Source organism: Oncorhynchus nerka, linkage group LG22 (genome assembly GCF_034236695.1).
Source record: "Oncorhynchus nerka isolate Pitt River linkage group LG22, Oner_Uvic_2.0, whole genome shotgun sequence".
In the NCBI taxonomy this organism is placed as follows: domain Eukaryota; kingdom Metazoa; phylum Chordata; class Actinopteri; order Salmoniformes; family Salmonidae; genus Oncorhynchus; species Oncorhynchus nerka.
In genome coordinates this window covers 35,755,327-35,777,557 of record NC_088417.1, presented here as the reverse complement: position 1 = coordinate 35,777,557, position 22,231 = coordinate 35,755,327, and the positions used below count along the sequence as shown (strand labels likewise).

Here is a 22,231-nt window from a genome sequence, read left to right as displayed (position 1 = left end):
AACCAGAGCCCGGACTTGAACCTGATCAAACATCTCTGGAGAGACCTGAAAATATCTGTACAGCGACGCTCCCCATCCAACCTGAGTATCTGCAGAGAAGAATGAGAGAAACTCCTCAAATGCAGTTGTGCCAAGCTTGTAGCGTCATACCCAAGAAGACTATAGGCTGTAATCACTGTCAAAGGTGCTTCAACAAAGTACTGAGTGAAGGGTCTGAATACTTATGTAAATGTGGTCAGTTTTTAATATATTTTTGTTGTTGTTATTATGGGGTACTGTGTGTAGATTGATGAGGGGGGGAAAAACTATCCAATCAATTATAGAATAACGCTGTAACATAACAAAATGTTGAAAAAGTCTGAATGTACTGTACATGCAGCCAGCTATACACTTCTATTCGCTGTGGACTGGTTCATACGTAAAACATTCTCCATTCAGGATGCAAAGGAATCAATTTCCTCCTTAACTTGATTGAATGGTGAGAAGGCAGAAAAAACTGGGAAAATATGTTTACTTTCTTAATGAAACACCATTTTCCACTATCATGCCAGAGTAGCTAAATGCTAGTCCCAGCCAATCAGTTTGCAGCAGTCTGTTGTTCACCCTTGGCCTGATCACTGTACGCAATTTCACTCTGGTTCCTTGAAAGTTATCAGAGAATAAATAAAACCTCCCAGGAAAACATTCAAGGAACCACAGTAAAACATTCTCAGAACCTCCCTGCAACCTAAAAATGTACCTTCTCGGAACGTTTAAAAAATGTTTTACTGGTCAGGAAACTTAAGGCTTCATTCCCAGAGCCAATGGGAAACCAAAGACGTACGTTCCCATAACTTCCAAGAAACCAAATGTGCTAGCTGGGTGCATTTGCCCCATTAAGCATCATTGTGTTTTTCTCATGTGTAGAGCTCAGCCAAAATGTTCCATATTCTGACTTTAGATCAATGCTTTATCCACTAACACCCAGCTGCTTGCTATTTTCAGTGCCTGGAATAACTGAGGATACTAAATCATGCAATAATGAATATTTGTGAATCATGACATGAATGATCACCCTCTCTCTTCCAATCCTAGTTCCTTGCAATTACTCAAGCCTGTACTTCATATGAAAGTTGAAGGGGGATGCTGGCTGGTAATGGATTTATGCTGACAAAAACACAATATGCCACAGGAAGTCATATCACATAGTAAGACTCAGCAAGAACATTGTAGTTAGGAAAATGTTACTTTATATAATTTTTATATTTTTTGTCATATATATCTATATCTGGTTATATATCTGTGACAAATTTCACATGAATAAATGTGTACATGTGTGCATTATTTGCTCACCACCTGGGAAGGCTCTGGGTCTGTATTTTTTCTTTTTTAAAATATTTTATTTTACCTTTATTTTACCAGTTAAGAACACATTCTCATTTGCAGCAACAGCCTGGCGAATAGTTACAGGGAGAGGAAGAGGGATAAAAGATCCAATTGGAAGATTGGGATGATTATGTGGCCATGGTGGTATGAGGGCCAGATTTGGAATTTAGGCAGGACACCGGGGCTAACACCCCTAATCTTACGATAATTGCCATGTGATCTTTAGTGATAACAAAGAGTCAGGACACCCATTTTAATGTCCCATCCGGAAACCGGCACCCTACACAGGGCAATGTCCCCAATCACTGACCCAAGATATTTTTTTAGACCAGAGACCAGAGATATTTTTTTAGACCAGTGCCTCCTACTGGCCCTCCAACACCATTTCCAGCAGCATCTGTTCTCCCATCGAGGACCAACCTTTATTTGCCTCAGAGGCAAGGCAGCAGTGAGATGTCGGGGGGTATGCTGCTGGGTGTGGATGGTAGTGAGGATGAGAACGGTGATGATAGTGATGGAGGAAGGCAGGAGGGGGAGGAGGGAGAGAGGTTGATGCCTTCCAGGATGGCCTGATGCATCTTCTCAACGCGAGACACCAGCTCCTCCCATATATATACACTGGGTGTATACAACTTTAATTTCCCAAAAATATTAAGTTGTCCTTTCTTTAACCTGTCTTCTCCACGTCATCCACACCGATTAAAGTGGATTTAACAATTGACATCAATAAGGGATCATAACTTTCACCTGGTCAGTCTATGTCATGGAAAGAGCAGGTATTCTTAATGTTTAGCAGAAATGTTTATCCTTATTTGTTTAGAAACACCCCAGGAGGCTACCCCCCATGACAAGGTAAAAATCTGACGAGGATGTCGATTAAAACAGCCTCCCGCACATTTCTGATTCAGAGTGGTTGGGTTAAATGCGGAAGACACATTACAGTTGAATGCGTTCAGTTGTAAAACTGACTAGGTATCCCCTTTCCTTTCCATTCGATTTTTGGAGAGAATGTATCATGCATTATGGCTAATCCATATGTGACTCACCACCTGGATTCGGTCTCATGTAGCAAAATTTGAAATTAGGATTTTTACATTGGTAAAAAGTATAGACTCAGAGCTACACAATGGAATGTCATACACTGCATTTTTGAGGAACAATGGGAAAGTAATTCTGCTTTGAAAGTTGATACACTTGTAAACTCACTTTTGAGAAAAGGGACTTTGAACGTTTTGGTACCTACTGGAGAGCTCTCCTTTGTCTACACCCATTCAGCATTGTTCACACCCATTTCTTTAAGGATTCACGTGAGGTCATGTGCTAAACAGTGAGTAGTGTAGTAAAGATTAAGACTAAAAGTGGCAGTAGCCTACAATAAGGAAGAATTCCAGGTAAACAGAGTGTCCAGATAAAAAATATTTTATAAATAATAGATGACGCTTACCCAGAAAAAATAAATACTATATTGTCATGTGAGATACCTTAATAGAAAAGTAAAAGTCACCCAGTAAAATACTACTTGAGTAAAAGTTAAAAAGTATTTGATTTAAAAATACTTAAGTATCAAAAGTAAATGGAATTTTTGCTAAAATGTACTTAAATACCAAACAGCCCAATTTGTAAAAATGTTTTTATTGACAGATAGCCAGGGGCACATTCCAACACTCAGACATAATTTTCAAATGCATTAAGGATGACCAGGGATTTTCTCTTGATAAGTGTGTGAATTGGACAATTTTGCAACCCTGATGTCCTAGCCGTGTCTGAATCCCGGTTTAGGAAGGCCACCACAAATTCTGAAATTCCCGTCCCCAACTACAACGTTTTCCACCAAGATAGAACTGCCAAAGGGGGTGGAGTTGCAATCTACTGCAGAGACAGACTGCAGAGTTCTGTCATGCTATCCAAGTCTGCCCAAAGAGTTCGAGCTTCTACTTTTAAAAATCCACCTTTCCATAAATAAGTCTCTCACTGTTGCCGCTTGTTGTAGACCCCCCTCTGCCCCCAGCTGTGCCCTGGACACCATAATTTCCCCCCCATTTATCTTCAGAGATTGTACTGTACTGTGACCTAAACTGGGATATGCTTAACACCCCGGCTGTCCTACAAACTTAGCTAGGTGCCCTCAATCTCACACAAATTATCATGGAACCTACCAGGTACAACCCTAAATCCGTAAACATGGGCACCCTCATAGATATTATCCCGACCAACCTGCCCTATAAATACACCTCTGCTGTGTTCAATCAGGATCTCCGCGATCACTGCCTCATTGCCTGCATCGGTAATGGATCAGTCAAACGACCACCCATCATCACTGTCAAACGCTCCCTAAAACAATTCAGCAAGCAGGCCTTTCTAATCGACCGGGCCTGGGTATCCTGGAAGGATATTGACTTCATTCCGTCAGTAGAGGATGCCTGGTTATTCTTTAAAAGTGCTTTGCTCACCATCTTAAATAAGCATGCCCCATTAAAAAAATGTAGAACTAAGAACAGATATAGCCCGTGGTTCACTCCAGACCTGACCGCTCTTGACCAGCACAAAAACATCCTGTGGCGTACTGCATTAGCATCGAACAGCCCCCACGATATGCAACTTTTCAGGGAAGTTAGGAACCAATATACACAGGCACTTAGGAAAGCAAAGGCTAGCTTTTTCAAACTGAAATTTGCATCCTGCAGCACAAACTCCCAAAAGTTCTGGGACACTGTAAAGTCCATGGAGATTAAGAGCACCTCCTCCCAGCTGCCCACTGCATTGAGGCTAGGAAACACTGTCGCCACTGATAAATCTAAGATAATCGAGATTTTCAATAAGCATTATTCTACGGCTGGCCATGCTTTCCATCTGGCTACCTCGGTCAACAGCTCTGCACTCCCCACAGCAACTCGCCCAAGCCTCCCCCATTTCTCCTTCACACAAATCCAGATAGCTGATGTTCTGAAAGTGCTGAAAAATCTGGACCCCTACAAATCTGGGCTAGACAATCTGGACCTTCTCTTTCTAAAGTTATCCGCCGCTGTTGCAACCCCTATTACTAGCCTGTTCAACCTCTCTTTGTCTTATTTACAGATGGAATAAAAGTTTGTTTTTAAGTAACATGGAAGTTCACATGTTCGAGAAGGCATTTCTGCCCAAAAACGCATTTCAAACGGCTCTCCTGTGAAGTCATGACTTGTGACATGAGCCTAGTTTCCTGAAACATAACATAGGTCACATAGGTGATGTCAGGTTGAGTGTAGAAGAGTTTGGGGACAATTGAAATGTCGAAAGTAACTCAAGGTAGACTCATGATTATTTTTTGTGTGTCTTCCAAACAGGGAGCTGGTGCTCCACACCCACGTCTCCGGACAAGAACTGTGACTTGCTTTGCACTCCCTAAGCAGGGCACCACTGAAAGTGTTGAGGAGGATGAACTGAAATGGAAGATTCCCGGTGTCTGTGACGCCTACTGTTTGGTGCGACGCAGACCCGGTGGAGATTGTGGTGAAACAGAGAAGACACTGTCTGTACTGCTGAGTTTTGATGCAGTCTTTACCTATAAAAGTACATGGATGCGTCAGTTATCCCGTGAGAGCTTTTGTCCCTAATACATAGTTTTAGGTGTCAAGCTCTTGGTCATGTTGCAGTCGTGTGTAGGAGGGAGATTCCTAGATGTGAGAAGTGCACAGGAGGGCATGAGACAAAGGAATCTGTAGTATTGGTGGAAAAAGCTGTGTGTGTTAACTATAGGGGTACGCATGTTGCTGGAGATCAGAAGTGTCCGATGAGAGAAAGGCAGGTTGAGGTTGCCAAAGTGAAAGTTGTACAGAAAGTGTCGTTTGCTAAGGCAGTGAAGAGAGTAGTGGAGGAAGATGTGTCCAGGGCGAGGGATCAAAGATAGGAATAACATATGCATCAAATCAAATCAAATCAAATCAAAATATATTTGTCACGTGTGCCAAATACAACAGGTGTAGAACTTACAGTGAAATGCTTACTTACAGGCTCTAAACAAAAGTGCAAAAAAGGTATTCGGTGAACAATAGGTAAGTAAAGAAATAAAAATAACAGCAAAAAGACAATGAAAAATAACAGTAGCGAGGCTACATACAGCCACCGGTTAGTCGGGCCAATATGTACATGAATGTATAGTTAAAACTTCTTATGGCTGGGGGGCAGTATTGAGTAGCTTGGATGAATAAGGTTCCCAGAGTAAACTGCCTGCTACTCAGGCCCAGAAGCTACTATATGCATATTATTAGTAGATTTGGATAGAAAACACTCTGAAGTTTCTAAAACTGTTTGAATGATGTCTGTGAGTACAACATAACTCAAATGGCATGCAAGAACCCGATAAAAAATCCAACCAGGAAGTGGGAGTTCTGAGGTTTGTAGATTTTCAAGTAATTGCCTATCCAAGATACAGTGTAAATTTGGTCCGATTGCACTTCCTAATGCTTCCACTAGATGTCAACAGTCTTTAGAACCTTGTTTCAGGCTTCTACTGTGCGGGGCAGCGAATAAGAGCTGTTTGACTAAGGGGTCTGGCAGAATGCCATGAGCTAAGTCATGCGCGCGGCCGTGAGAGTGAGCTGCGTTCCCTTTCATTTCTAAAGACAAAGGAATTGTCCGGTTGGAATATTATTGAAGATTTATGATAAAAAACATCCTAAAGATTGATTCTATACATTGTTTGACATGTATCTACGAACTGTAATGGAACTGTTTTGACTTTTCGTCTGGACTAAGTGACTGCACCTTGTGAATTTGGATTTGTGAACTAAACGTGAGAACAAAAAGGAGGTCTTTGGACATAAATTATGGACTTTATCGAAGAAAACAAACATTTATTGTGGAACCGGGATTCCTGGGAGTGCATTCCCCTGAAGATCATCAAAGGTAAGTGAATATTTATAATGCTATTTCTGACTTCTGTTGACTCCACAACATGGCGGGTATCTGTATGGCTTGTTTTGGTGGCTTAGCGCTGTAGATCAGATTATTCCATGGTGTGCTTTCTCTGTAAAGCTTTTTTGAAATCTGACACAGCAGTTGCATTAAGGAGAAGTATATCTTTAATTCCATGCATAACTCTTGTATTTTCATCAACATTTATGATGAGTATTTCTGTAAATTGACGTGGCTCTTTACAAAATCACCGGATGTTTTAGAAGCAAACATTACTGAACATAATGTGCCAATGTAAACTGAGATTCTTGGATATAAATATGAACTTTATCGAACAAAACATACATGTATTGTGTAACATGGAGTCCTATGAGTTCCATCTAATTAAGATCATCAAAAGTTAGTGATTCATTTAATCTCTATTTCTGCTTTTTGTGACTCCTCTCTTTGGCTGGAAAAATGGCTGTGTTTTTTGTGACTAGGCACTGACCTAACAAAATCGCATGGTATGCTTTCGTCATAAAGCCTTTTTGAAATCAGACACTGTGGTGGGATTAACGACAAGTTCATCTTTAAAATGGTGTATAATACTTGTATGTTTGAGGAATTTTTATTATGTATTTGGCGCCCTGCACTTTCACTGGCTGTTGTCAAATCGATACCGTTAACGGGATTTCAGCCGTAAGAAGTTTTAAAGTGACTATGCATATATGATAAGCAGAGAGTAGCAGCAGCATAAAAAAAGGGGTTGGGGGGCACACAATGAAAATAGTTTGAGTAGCCATTTGATTACCTGTTCAGGAATCTGAACAGGTAATCAGTAAGGTTGGCTTAGCGTTCATAGCTGTACCGCAGAAATGGAACATAAATCACAGAAAATAGACGTTGTGGTGGCAGCTGCAGAGAAGTACTTGATTTTTCTGCAAATGGGTTACAAGGTGTGTTGAACGATAGTGACCCGTCCTCCCAGGATGCCGGCAGGGTGTAGGATCAGATAGGGTCAAGTAGTGGAATAGTGGTTAGGTTTAATGGGTGTAGGGTTAGTTGGTATGGCGCATTTTCCCTGTCCGTTTTCCCCTTCCCTTTTTGTGTGACAAAGTGTAATGAATTCACTGCACACTCAAGAATAGTAGACATAAACACAGAGCTAGATAAGAGAAATATATGACTAGGGAGACTGGTCTCACACTCCAGTACAGTAGGTGGAGGTGTATGCACCTTTCAGTTAGTTGCGATCTGCCAATACACATTTTAAGAAGAGAAGATTGGTCACAGAGGATTCTTTATATTGACCAGATACTCAAGTGTACCATTCTATCCAATGAGAGGGCAGATATGCGTGTGAACAACAGGCAAAACTCAGATTAGTGTTTTTTCTCAAAGTTGCCATATCCTACTTATATCAGTACAACCTAAGCCTTACAAAACTTATATTTGATCAAATAAGACACTCGTAGCAAATAAGCCATTCAATGTAAGTATTATACAAGTATTATACACCATCTGGTTTCAGAGCTGGTCATGGGTGCACCTCAGCCACGCTCAAGGTCCTAAACGATATCTTAACCGCCATCGATAAGAAACATTACTGTGCAAGTGTATTCATCGATCTGGCCAAGGCTTTCGACTCTGTCAATCACCACATAGCCCACCTATAATTTAGCCCAAACAACTACCTCTTTCCCTACTGTATTTAATTCATTAATTTATTTTGCTCCTCCTCCCTGCACCCCATTATTTTTATTTCTACTTTGCACATTCTTCCATTGCAAATCTACCATTCCAGTGTTTTACTTGCTATATTGTATTTACTTTACCTCCCTTATCTCACCTCATTTGCTCACATCATATTTAGACTTGTTTATACTGTATTATTGACTGTATGTTTGTTTTACTCCATGTGTAACTCTATTGACTGTATGTTTGTTTTACTCCATGTGTAACTCTGTGTCGTTGTATGTGTCAAACTGCTTTGCTTTATCTTGGCCAGGTCGCAATTGTAAATGAGAACTTGTTCTCAACTTGCCTACCTGGTTAAATAAAGGTGAAAAATAGAATAAAAATGTTTTGCTGGCCAAATTCGACACTCTCTCATTGACCTCCATACAAAAACTCCTCACTTGGTTTGCGAAAAAATGCCACCTGCTGGAGAGTCCAGCTTTTGGGTACAGTTATCCCTCTCGCTTTTGCCATGGCTGAAAGGGATCCAGTTTTTGTCAAATTAATGTCAGCTTTGACTTTTCGTAGCAGATTGGGAGAATTAACGTAGCAGGTTAGGAGAATTAGGTTAAGGTTAGAAAAAGGGTTATGGTTAATTAAATGCAAAAAATATATACTTTGGTGTTAATTTGAGCTGGATTCTTTCTAGACAGGCTATATGGACACGCCAGACGTGAGACTTTGGAGAGTGTTCAGAGTCATTCACTTTTTATTGGAGTAAATTATTTAAAAATATATGTAGCTAGACGTTAATGCCGTACTTGTACATTTTCTTTGGAAATCACTACAATAAATGTGCTTTAGCTGTCAGTCTGGCCTGATATCGGCTACACTATCTTGCTACTTCCCTCTCCTTAATGTGGCAAGCGGGTTGCGAAGCACACTGTGCCCTGTGTTGCTACAAATTATTTCTCTTGTCTGCTGCTATCTTACCAAAAATACAAGTCTGTCCTTTGGTCTGATGAGTCCAAATTTGAGATTTTTGGTTCCAACTGCCGTGGCTTTGTGAGACGCAGAGTAGGTGAACAGATGGTCTCTGCATATGTGGTTCACACCGTGAAGCATGGCGGAGGAGGTGTGATGGTGTGGGGTTGCTTTGCTGGTGACACTGTCAGTGATTTATTTAGAATTCAAGGCACACTTAACCAGCATGGCTACCACAGCTTTCTGCAGCGATACGCCATCCCATCTGGTTTGTGCTTAGTGGGACTATCATTTGTTTTTCAACAGGACAATGACCCAACACACCTCCAGGCTGTGAAAGAATCATTTGACCAAGAAGACAACTGATGGAGTGCTGCATCAGATGACCTGGTCCCCACAATCACCCAACCTCAACCCAATTGAGATGGTTTAGGATGAGTTGGATCGCAGAGTGAAGGAAAAGCAGCTAACAAGTGCTCAGCATATGTGGGAACTCCTTCAAGAATGCATGATTCCATGTGTGTTATTTCATAGTTTGATATCTTCACTATTATTCTACAATGTAGCTCGGGGATTTGAACTTGCAACCTTCCGGTTACTAGTCCAACGCTCTAACCACTAGGCTACCCTGCCTATCTGCCGAGGTAGATATGTACATATAGGTAGGGATAACGGGATAGATAATAACAAGTAACAGCAGCGTATGGGGTTGAGTGAAAAGAGGGTCAATGCAGATATTACAGGTAGCTATTGGTTAACTATTTAACTAGCTATTTAGCAGTGTTATAACTTGGGGGTAGAAGCTGTTCAGGGTCCTGTTGTTTCCAGACTTGGTGCATCGGGTCCGCTTGCCGTGCGGCAGCAGAGAGAACAGTCTTTGATTTGGGTGTGTGGAGACTGAGTATTTTTTGGGCCTTCCTCTGACACATCCTGATATAGAGGTCCTGGATGGCAGGAATCTCAGCCCCAGTGACGTAATGGTCTGTACACACCAACCTCTGTAGTGCCTTGCCGTCGGAAGGCAAGCAATTACCATACCAAGCGGTGATGCAGCCAGGCAAGATGCTCTCAATAGTGCAGCTGTCAAACTTTTTGAGGATCTGAGGGCCCATCCCAAATAATTTCATCCTCTTGAGGGGGAAGAGGCGTGCTCTCTTCATGACTGTGTTGTTGTCTGACAAACATGATGCATTAGTTCCTTAGTGGTGTGGACACCGAGGAACTTGAAGCTCACGACCTGCTCCACAAAAGCCCCATCGATGTGGACGGGGCGTGCTCGGCTTCCATTTAGTCCACGATCAGCTCTTTTGTCTTTCTGACATTGAGGGAGAGGTTGTTGTCCTGGCACCACACTGCCAGGTCTCTGACCTCCTCCCTGTAGGCTGTCTCATCATTGTCGGTGATCAGGCCTACCACCGTCGTGTTGTCAGCAAACTTAATGATAATGTTGGAGTTGTGCGCGGCCACGCAGTCGTGGGTGAACTGGTAGTAGAGGGGACTAAGCACGTACCCCTGAGGGGCTGCCGTGTTGAGGGTCAGCATGGCGGATGTGTCGTTGCCTACCATCACCACCTGGGGGTGGCCCGTCAGGAAGACCAGGATCCAGTTGCAGAGGAAGGTGTTTAATCCCAGGGTCCTTAGTGTAGTGATGAGCTTGGAGGGCACAATGGTATTGAACATTGAGCTGTAGTCACAGCATTCTCCTGTAGGTGTTCCTTTTGTCCAGGTGGGAAAAGGGCAGTGTGGACTGCAGTAGAGATTGGGTCATATGTGGATCTGTTGGGGCGGTATGCGAATTGGAGTGGTTGCAGGGTGTCTGGGATGATGGTGTTGTGAGCCATGAGCAGCCTTTCAAAGAATTTCATGGTTACAGATGTGAATGCTATGGGGCTTTAATCATTTAGACTGGTTACCTTGGCGTTCCTGGGCACAGGGACTATGATGGTCTGCTTGAAACATGTAGTTATTACAGACTGGGTCAGGGAGAGCTTGAAAATGTCAGTGAAGACACTTGTCAGCTGGTCAGCGCACGCTCTGAGAACGTGTCCTGGTAATCCATCTAGCCCTGCAGCCTTGTGAATGTTAACCTGTTTAAAGGTCTTGCTCACATCGGCTACGGAGAGCGTGATCACACAGTCATCCGGAACAGCTTGTGCTCTCATGCATAGTTCAGTGTTGCTAGCCTCGAAGCAGACATCGAAGGTATTTAGCTCGTCTGGTAGGCTCATGTCACTGGACACATCTCGCGGCTTTGTTTCCCTTTGTAATCCATGAAAGTTTGCAAGCCCTGCTACATCCGATGAGCATCAGAGCTGGTATAGTAGGATTTGATCTTGGTCCTGTTGTTACGGGTGTCGAATGAAGAATGAGAAAGCGTACATTTTGCCTTTATTAGAAATGACGCCGACAAAAACAATAAACAATACAAAACAACCGTGAAGCTTAATGTCACACCCTGACCTTAGTATTCTTTGTTTTCCTTGTTATTTTGGTTAGGTCAGGGTGTGACATGGGTGATGTATGTGTTTTTTTGTCTTGTGGGGGTTTTGTATGTTCATGGGGCTGTTTCCTTTCTAGGTAAATTGTATGTCTATGGTTGCCTAGATTGCCTCTAATTGAGAACCAGCTGTCTATCGTTGTCTCTGATTGGGAACCATATTTAGGCAGCCATATTCTGTGGGTACTTTGTGGGTGATTATCTATGTCTATGTTAGTTGCTTGTGTCAGCACAGTTTTCTTATTATAGCTTCACGGTCGTTATTCGTTTATTGTTTTGGTTCAGTTTCCTTCTTGTTCTTTCTTCAATAAAGAGGAATGTATACTAACCACGCTGCGTTTTGGTCCTCACCTTCTACTCCATATGACGATCGTGACACTTAAGGGCTATGTGCCACAAACAAAGTTAACTTCCCACAAAGAAAGGAGGGAAAATGGCTACCTAAGTATGGTTCCCAATCAGAGACAACGATAGACAGCTCTCCCTGATTGAGAACCATACCCGGCCAAAACATAGAAGTACAAAATCATAGAAAATAAAACAGAATGCCCACTCCACATCACACCCTGACCTAAACAAATAGAGAAATAAATAGCTCTCTAAAGCCAGGGCGTGATAGTAGTACCCCCCCCGGACTCCGGCTGCAAGACCTGAATCTATAGGGGAGGGTCCGGGTGGGCATCTATCCACGGTGGCGGCTCTGGTGCGGGAATTAGACCCCGCTCCACCTCTGGCTCACCCTGCTTTGGTGGCGCCTCTGGTGTGGGCACCCTCGCCGCCGACCCCAGACTGGGGACCCTCACTGCTGTCCCCGGACTGGGCAACCTCGCTGCGGGCCCTGGACTGGGCACCCTCGTTGTGGGCCCCGGACTGAAGGCCGTCGCTGGAGGCTCCGGACTGGAGGCCGTCGTTGGAGGCTTCGTGCCATGACTCCTCACTGGAGGCTTCGTGCCATGGATCATCACTGGAGGCTTCTTGCCATGGATCTTCACTGGAGGCTTTGTCATGGATCTTCGCTGGAGGCTTCTTGCCGTGGATCATCACTTGAGGCTTCGTGCCATGGATCATCACTGGAGGCTTCTTGCCATGGATCATCGCTGGAGGCTTCTTGCCATGGATCATCATTGGAGTGGAGAGACACACAGGAGGCCTGGCTCTGGGAGCAGGCACAGGACCCACCAGGCTGGGTAGACATACAGGAGGCTTTGTCCTTGGCAGAGGCACCGGATACACTGGGCCGTGGAGGCGCACTGGAGGTCTCGAACTTAGAGCCTGCACAACCCGTCCTGGCTGGGTAGTTATCTTCGCCCTGCAAATGTGGGGCACTGGCACAGGACACACTGGGCTGTGCAAACGTACCGGAGACACCGTGCGCAGAGCCGGCGCAGGATATCCTGGGCCGAAGAGTCGAACTGGAGACCAGGCGCGCTGAGCCGGCACCATCCGTCCTGGCTGGATGCTCAACCTAGCCCAGCAGATGCGGGGAGCTGGGATGTAGCGCACTGGGCTGTGAAAGCGCACTGGAGATACTGTGCGCTCCACCACATAACACGGTGCCTGACCAGTACGACGCTCGCCACGGTAAGCATAGGGACTTGGCTCAGGTATCCAACCTGACTCAGCCAAACTCCCCGTGTGCTCCCCCCAATTTTTTGGGGTGGGCTGCCTCTCGTGCCTGCTTCGCTGACGTGCCTTCTCATATCACCGCCGCTCCTCCTTCACTGCCGGTATCTCCTCCTTTGGACTGCGATACTCCCCAGCCTACCTCCAGGGTCCCTTACCATCCATGATCTCCTCCCATGTCCAGGAGTCCTCTTTACCACGCTGCTTGGTCCTTTGGTGGTGGGAAGTTCTGTCACGGCCGTCGAATGAAGAGGACCAAAGCACAGCGTTGTGAGCGTACATATTCCCTTTATTTGAAATGACGCCGACAAAAACAATAAACAATACAAAACAACCCGTGAAGCTTAAGGGCTATGTGCCACAAAGAAAGGAGGGAAAATGGCTACCTAAGTATGGTTCCCAATCAGAGACAAGGATAGACAGCTGTCCCTGATTGAGAACCATACCCGGCCAAAACATAGAAATACAAATCATAGAAAAACAAAACATAGAATGCCCACCCCACATCACACCCTGACCTAACCAACAAAAAAAAAAAGCTCTCTAAGGTCAGGGAGTGACACCTGTATTGACGCTTTGCCTGTTTGATGGTTCGTTGGAGGATGTGGCTGTATTTCTTATAAGCATCCGGATTAGTGTCCTGCTCTTTGAAAGCGGAAGCTCTAGCCTTTAGCTCAGTGCGGATATTGCCTGTAATCTATGGCTTCTGGTTGAGATATGTAGGTACGGTCACTGTGCTGGACAACATCATCGATGCACTTATTAATGAAGTGATGTGGTAAACTCCCCAATGCCATCGGATGAATCGTGGAACATATTCCAATCAGTAATTGCTAAACAGTCCTGTAGCGTAAACCTGCATATAAAATAGGATTCTAGGCTAACCTGGACTGGCTCTCTGTTCCAAGATCGTCAGGAACAGTCGGGATGGAGGGGAAGTGGCTGTGATGCCATTATCTTGGCAGCACTTGTGGAACGGTGGGTAGGCTTTTCATGCAGACATAGGTGGAGCTTAGCAGCATCATGGCAGATTAGCTAGTTAGCGCTAAATAGGCTAATAATACTAAACGCCTTTTACAGCTAGTGAAGAAGCTCACTAAACAATGTAGTGGTGGGGCATGAAGCAGAGTTGAGTAAAGCATCTTCAACTGTAAACTTGACTCTGTCCTTATCAATCAAAATAAAAAAATTACAGGCGGCGGCGTAACTAGTTATTCACGTAGCCTACCACAGATGTGCAGCGTTTTCCCTCGCTTTTTATGGAAACTCAAAGGAGTCATACCTAACTGCCTAGTTGCTTTCCATAACCCCCCTACACACAAACACACTCCGCCGCATGCTCTGTCCATGGTGCTGATACAGCACAGTGGAGTTGGGTGATTCTGCAACTATGGGCACTTCTATGACCTTGGGGTCAATTTTGGGGATTTTATAAAAAAATATGTATTTATTCTTTAAATGTTAAGTTCACACTGCAATCATCACAATTTTTTTTTTTTACACCCCTCTATCAAGTATTTCAGCAAATTTTCAGATGCATTTTATACCTCAATTTCATTGTTTTTCCCTTGTCCCTGACCGGGATTTTTGAGCTTCTATGTTTTTCAATGAGAAAATATGAATAATTACACATTAGTTATCTACTAGAGAAAGTCAATTAAATAAAATCTATATCAATATTCATTGTGAGTATGACCTTTATATTGTTTTTACACAAAATATACCTTTCCTTTGGTGGTGTCATTTCCACTAGTGAGGGCAAATTCCTCATTAAAGTTTTTTTTCAAGAGAATGTTCAATTAGTTACCATGGAAACATATTGGTGTGACACTGAAGCACATGGCTGCAGCGGACTGTTGTTCCAGATGTGATGTCCAGAAGTTAAAGAATCTAGGTAAATATTGCTTGTGTAGATAATATTTTTATTGTCAGTCAATTCCAAACAAGGTATGTCTTTAATTTGTGGTAGAATTTTGAAGAAATGTGTATATTATGTATTTAGTGTAAACTATATGCTAGCTGTTATACTAGCCAAAGCATGCTAAACAGCCTGTAATTTTTCTCCCAAAACTGTAGAAGTGTAATTTCCATCAAAGTCATGTTTATCAAAAACTGTGGTGGAAATGACAGAACATGTTGAAAATGACAAACCCATTATGTTATTAGTTTTTACATTAGGCTTATTTAATGTTGTTTTAAATTAATTGAATCTAGAAAATGCTCCAAGATAAGCACAAGTTGAAAACTTGTGTAGTATTTCTTTGTTTTTAGAAGATGCCATATAAAACAGCACAGTATCGTAGGGAAATCTATCTCCGAGCTTACAAAGCTAGAACAAAAAAAGCAAGAGAAGGCAATGGAAATGCAACCAAGACAGACTTTAAAGAGAACAGTTGCAATGGAGACCTACCTATCAGGCAACACACCACCTCCAGCCAGAACATGAGGCCCACATACCTGCCTCTAATGCATGCCCTGAACAATTTTCTCATCATTTGCAAAAAGAATGAGAAGTCAAATACTTGCTGGAAGAAAAAAGGTTGGAAGAGGTTCGCTCAAAAACAGATCTTTGCATGACAAATGTCAAACTTGATAAAGCTTTACAGAAAGAGAGACAATATTCCCCAAAGACAAAGACAAAACAGCAAGTGAAAGGAACTCCGAAGAACTTGAGAAGGATTTTATTATTTTAAAATGCCATCATTGTAGAACTAAAGCAAAACTATTTAAAAAAGTGTGCAGTGGCATGGACAAACAAGTGGCTTCAAAATGCTCAAAGGCTGAGAAAGTATGGCCTGTTCAAAGCCGCAAACAGAGAATTTAGATTTTCAACAAAAGGCAATGAGGACAAGGCAACAATTCTTCAATACGAGGAACAAGAAAAAAAGCAGAAGTGCTTCTTGAATGGCACAATTCAGAACCTTTTATCAGAAGTTTAAGAGGGAATATGAGATTAAAATGTTATACTATGAATTCTGCAAAATACTTCCTTTTTGGGTTGTCAAGCAAACAGTCCAGGATAGGGAGACATACCTCTGCAAAACCCACACCAACCTCCAGTTCATGGCAGACAAACTACAGTATCACAAAGTGATCAACTGCAAACACTTTGACAACCTTATTGAGTCTTTGTGCTGTGAGAACCTGAAGAAAGAGTGCATGTATAGAGAGTGCTCCCTTTGCCAAGCCAAAGAGCTTAAACACCTGTCTTTGATGCTGGTGGTTTGAGTGGAAAAACAAAGCTGAAGAGAGAGAACAAAAACAAAGAGGGAAACATGGAGAAGTTGTTACGGCTTCTATTAATGGTGGGTGGAGGAGTCAAGCGCAGAGAGCAGGTTAGTTCCGTACGTGGATCTTTATTCCAATGAGAGCGAAAAACGGACATGCAAACCACAAGGGTGCATGAAACAACCTGTCCAAACAAACAGGACTAAAACTGTCCGGAAAAATAGAGATCACAAAATCAACCAACATCATCAAACAGAGAATAAGCCCGCAGGCCTAGTGCCCTTAAATAGCCTACAAACTAAACTAAACTCAAAACAGGTGTAACCAATTAGACCAAACTAACAGAAACAAAAGGAAAGGGAATCAATGGCAGCTAGTAGGCCGGCGACGACGACCGCCGAGCGCCTCCCGAACAGGAAGAGGCACCATCTTCGGCGGGATTCGTGACAGAAGTTCATTACTATTGACAGTAAAACAAAAGTTGTGGGCACACTGCAGATTCTACTGGAGAACTTTTCCAAAGGATTGAAAGAAAAGTTGGGGATACACGTGTACAACATTCGACACCAATACTCCAAACTGAGAGAATTAAAAGAGAATCTGCAGAAAGAGGAGTTCCTCGTGCATATTGACTTTTCAGAGAACTACCTGTGTAAATACACCAGTGAAATCCAGGCAGTTCACTTTGGTGATTCTCACAAGCAGGTGACCCTCCACACCTGTGTTGGATATACCACAAATGATACAGTTTCATTTTGCTCACTGAGCTCTTCTATGCAGATGATCCCTCTGCAATCTGGGCCCATCTCTCAAAAACACTGGTCTACTTCCTTGAGCTCTGCCCATCGGCTACTTTTGGAATATTACTTTGTCTTATATTAATGAAATGTTTTGCAATTGTTGTTGTTCAAAATGTTTGCAATAAAGTATTGTTTTCATAAGTTATTTTTTACATAGATGTCATTTCCACCACCACCATATTTTTGAGATAAATTAATATATTATGTAGAATTTACATTGATTGATTTGCTTTAGATAGGGAAATCATATGGTTGTTATCTTAATCTCACAAAAAGGTTAAATAAATGTTTTCAGCTGTCCCAAAGTCAAGTTTATACATTCAGGCGTCATTTTGAATTATTAATATTAGGAAAACCTTCAAAATCACTTAAAATAATATTCAATACAAGTTAATGTACAAATGTATAAGAAATGTGTTATAAATTATTTGTATATTTCATTTACAACTAAAATGTATGTTTAATGACGTGATGGAAATTACATTTGTCTATTGCTGTCTGAGAAAAATATTTAAATTCCTGATTAGTACGATCATAGGCATTATCAGATACTGTTTCTAGACAAATCAAAGACAATTATAACACTGCTAAAATTGTGTTTCAATACGTTTTAATTTCTGAAAGCTTGCAGGGCCAAAGTGCTTGAATTTGCAGAATTACCTAGATACAGATTTCGCGTCAACCAGTCACTCAATCATTGTAACTTCTTTTTATATAAGAACATAATTTCTGCCCATGCTGCTGTTGACTGTTGCTAGTTAGCCAGCATAATCTAGCTATCTGGGAACTAAGGGCTCGTCAGGACGACTGTCACTCGAGTCTCAGCTCCGCGACATTTGTCTTCAATTTGCTCATGGCTAGAAGGGGTGCAGCATTTGTAAAATAAAGGTCAGATTTGTCTTTTCGTAGCATAATACGACAATTTACGCAGCCAGTTGGGAGAATTAACATAGAAGGTTAGGATAATTAGGTTAAGGTTATGGAAAGGGTTAGGTAAAATCCCAAATATTTCAATTTTGACGTTTATTTGACAAAAGCTGGATCCCTTCTAGCCATGATCCGTGTGCCTTGGGTCATGCGTGTCCATCTTCTTTAGCATTCCGACTGGAAACACAGATGCTTGCACGCACAGTAAAACCTTTCAGCAAAACCCATTCAACCAACAAGGTATTTGCAACAAGTGCATGAATAGAAGTCATGTTTATGTGTAATTTATAAAAAAATCTCTATCTCCCTTGACTAGCTAAAGGTGATATGTTTCAAGAGCACTCCATGCCATTCAGTTATTGATGCGCTTCAGTTTGATATCAGGCTCCGTGTAGCTAGTATGCTATCAAATCTGAAGGTAATGTTAGATAACGTAGCTAGCTTCTCTTGAAGGCTTTCATTGGATTCAGCTAGTTAATTAGCAAACGTTAGCTAGTTTGTTTGTTTATGTTTAATACATACAGCTAGCTAGCTAGCTAGCCTCCCATTTAGCTATTGTCATTATGACTGGCTAATTTGTGTGCGCTGTAAACTTAGCTAGCTAACTAGCTATCCATCCTCTTTGCTTAGTTGTATAAATAGTTAGCTGTTAACTTGCCATCGTTTGTTGTTCAACTGTAGCCGAAAGGACATGCTAGCTAACTTCTTAAACAAGCTACGTTACTCACCGTTTACTGTAGCAAGCTAGCTACTTTTTAGCTAACGTTCGCCACAGTACAATGGTGCCAGTACAGGCTGACTTGATTGCTAATTCATTACAGACTTGGTGGTTTATGTCCACAGATAATCGAGTGTTGATTCAGATGTTCTGTGCTGTGTAATCATGCTGTGCATGGTGACACATACCTTTGGTCCAAGGTGTTAGTGTGGCTTGCTGAAGCACACTAACACCCTGGACCATAGCTGGTGACACTGTGCACATTGGTGAGTATTTAAACATGTTTTCCTGTTGTCCTGTAGGTATGTCCTTCCATCAGGGTCGAGGAGGTGGAGGCTGCCCCAGAGGAAGAGCCCCCCCAGGTCAACATGGGGGTCAACACGGCTCCCACCAAAACTACCGGCCCACCAACCTAGGACCCCCACCCCCCCAGACGCCAATGCCCCCCTACCACTACGACCCCCAGGCCCAGCACAGCTCCTCTCACAGCTATGGTGGCCAAGGAAACAGTGGTGGGGGTGGTTACATCACTGCACACTCAGACTACATGTCATACCCCCCTCCAGTGCCCACTCAGGGGGGTATGACGGCCAGTCCCCTCAGCCAGTGCACCCCCTTTCCCAACCCCAACACCCAGAGCCACCCCAACTTCCCCCCTCCTCCTCTCGCCGGCAACACCTCTGGAAGCTCCATATCTGGGTCTCCAGCGTCAGCTCAGAGTGCTTACCACTACATGATGCCCTCCGTACCCCCTCCACCCTTCCCTCACCCCCCGGCATGCCTCCTACCATGCCTCCACAGTCCATGAGCTACCATCAACCCCCCTACTCCATGAACTACTCCCATCCTCCATTCCCTCCTCTGCCCAACTTTAGCCCAGGGAACTACGGCTCCCACCAGAGTCCCAGCTCCTTCAAGCCAGACCATGGGGGCTTCAGGCACAGTCCTCATGGAGGAGGAGGGCAGCAGTATAAGGCTGAGAAGCAACAGCAAATGGACGACAGGAGTCAGAGGTCGCCGGAGAGAGGCAGAGGGGGTCGCCATGACGACCACAGGCAGCAGAAGGGTGGCTATGCTTACGGCAGTCGTGGTGGTGGTGGTGGCGACAGACACAAGATGGACTTCCCCATGAACCAGAGAGGGAAGGACAGAGGCAGGAGTCCGGACAGACGCAGGCCGGAGGGAGGGAGACATCGGTCAGAGTACGAACAGCGTGGGAGGACTCCTCCTACCCGTCACCGGAGTCGAGAACGCAGCAGGTATGTGTTGGTCCCATGCCCAACGTATAATGTCCTCATTTACATTTTGGTCATTTAGCACAGGGTTTCTCAAACACGGTCCTGGGGCCCCCCTGGGTGCACGTTTTGGTTTTTGATTTCAGCTGTGTAGTTCTAGGACAAAAACCAAAATGTGCATGGGTGGCTGGTTGGGGAAACCCTGATTTAGCAGACACTGGTGTTCGGTGGACTCGTGTCATGCGTTACCGTGTTTGCTTTAATGCAATGCTTTCAATACCAGATCTGGATCTGTATGTTGTACATTCTAAGGGAAGTGTGTGTCTGTCTGTGTGTGCGGGTATGTGTATTCTCAGGGAGAGGCATCGCCACAGAGACAGTCGGAGGTCTCAGTCACCTGACCGACACAGGAAGCGACCTAGAAGGTAATGAATGCTCACGTTGACTTAATTAAAAAAATATATTAATAATTATTTAATTTTACCTTTAATCTGTGTCTGCTTGCATGTATATACACCTAGGGCTATATTCAATATGTATTGCTGAAGCGTTACGGATTGCACAATATACATTTTATGATAATTCTGGATTGAGCATACATATGCATCAACAAATACAACTTTAAAGATTGAATGCAGTCTCCGCAAACGTGGCAACATTGCCTTTAAATTTCAATCATGCTGTACATTCATGATACGGATTGAATAGATCCCCTAGTTATAATACTGAACCCGGAAAGTACTTAGCTTGTTACCCACGTCTTTGATTTCAATTATGTGCACACAATGTAACTATTTACACAGTAGGAGCAGAGATGGCTGTCTCTCTCTCTCTACTTTGCTTTGTTTCCCAATGTGACCATTACCCACTCCATTTATGTGTGCCTCTCCCTGCAGTCGGTCAGGCAGCAGAGAGAGGAAGCGTGGTCGCTGGGAGGAGGAGAGGGACCGGAGGTCCGACGGACCGGGGATGAGCAGAGACAGAGAGCGCAGCTATACCTCCGCCAGGAGCCGAGACACAGAGCCTGAAGTCTCCATAGATAGAGACAGAGACCGAGAGAGAGAGATGGAGAGAGGCGAGAGGGAGAGGGAGAGAGGCGAGAGGGAGAGAGGCGAGAGGGAGAGAGGCGAGAGGGAGAGAGGCGAGAGGGAGAGAGGCGAGAGGGAGAGAGGCGAGAGGGAGAAAGGGGAGGGAGATGAGAGAGAGGAGGATGAGTTGCTGAAGCCTGCGTGGATCCGCTGTACCCATGCTGAGAACTACTACTCCAGCGATCCCATGGATCAAGTGGTAGGAGGCTTAGGCTGGCTTTTCTTTGCTGACTTTGTTAGTTTGACACAAACAGGTTAATTCTGTATGAAAATGTAACCAAATTTCAGATTTTCCTTACAGTATGCACCAGAAATGTATTTGGAAAATGTCTGAGGATACAACACCATATGAACACTTTTATATCTCTGATAATCATTGAGGCATTTACAAATGCTCTGATCTGTCAGTGATTCTCTGTCAGTGATTTGTACCACCACAGCTTTCTACTGTCTTTCAACCAATTGCTCAAATTTCTCATACTGCCTTTTGAAACTCTGTGTGATCCTGTTTTGTTGCTGTAGGGTGATTCTACGGTGGTGGGGACCAGTAAGCTGAGGGACCTGTACGAACGCTTCGAGGAAGAGCTGGTCAAGAGACAGGAGCGTGCTCAGTCGGCCCGGCCCAAATGGGACCCCCCCAAGACCAAGCTAGATGAGGAGCCCGGTACTGTATTGATATCAGATAGTATCCCCAAAGGTATTTAACCTCTAACACTGGTTATGTAACGGTGGAATGTGAAAATGACAGTTGTGTTGAATGAAGTAAAGAAATACTGTCAAACCTGCTTTATAAACTGTGTATAACTTGCCTTGCCATGTCTGAGATTGATTTAATGTGATTAGGAATGACTTCAGCCCTGTCCGACAACTAGGAGAGTTAAAAAGAGAGCGTGATTAGCTACAACGTTTAGTGCACTAAGATTGACACAGTGTTCAGGCTTGTCAACCTGTTTTCAGTAGCAATTACTGTCTTTGCTGTGAGTTCAGACCTCTCGTGTGTGGACTAGCCAATGACAGTGCAAAAAAGGAAGTGAAACCCTGTGCACAGCAGTGTGTCTACATATGTCCAGGTGTTGGTTTTTGCAGGAACAACTAGTATTAAAAAACAAGTGTAAAAACCATACACCAGAGTAGACAGGTGACCAAAAGTCAGTGTTGTGGTGGTTGTGTTGAGACCTCTCTCTGTGCACTAGCCACTGACAGTGTCCTGGTTG

General features: G+C 43.5%; 1 protein-coding gene across 1 annotated transcript in view; it reads left to right on the top strand.

Moving 5' to 3' along the window:
- The first annotated feature begins 17,911 nt into the window (after window positions 1-17,911).
- The window catches only part of LOC115105119 (ribonuclease 3-like), a 149,515-nt gene continuing 145,195 nt past the window's right edge, over window positions 17,912-22,231 (top strand). Inside the window, 6 exon segments of the mRNA XM_065007134.1 lie at window positions 17,912-18,216; window positions 18,997-19,458; window positions 19,461-19,953; window positions 20,286-20,354; window positions 20,826-21,216; window positions 21,540-21,681. Coding sequence (XP_064863206.1) covers window positions 18,999-19,458; window positions 19,461-19,953; window positions 20,286-20,354; window positions 20,826-21,216; window positions 21,540-21,681 — 1,555 coding nt within the window. The 5' untranslated portion in view covers window positions 17,912-18,216; window positions 18,997-18,998.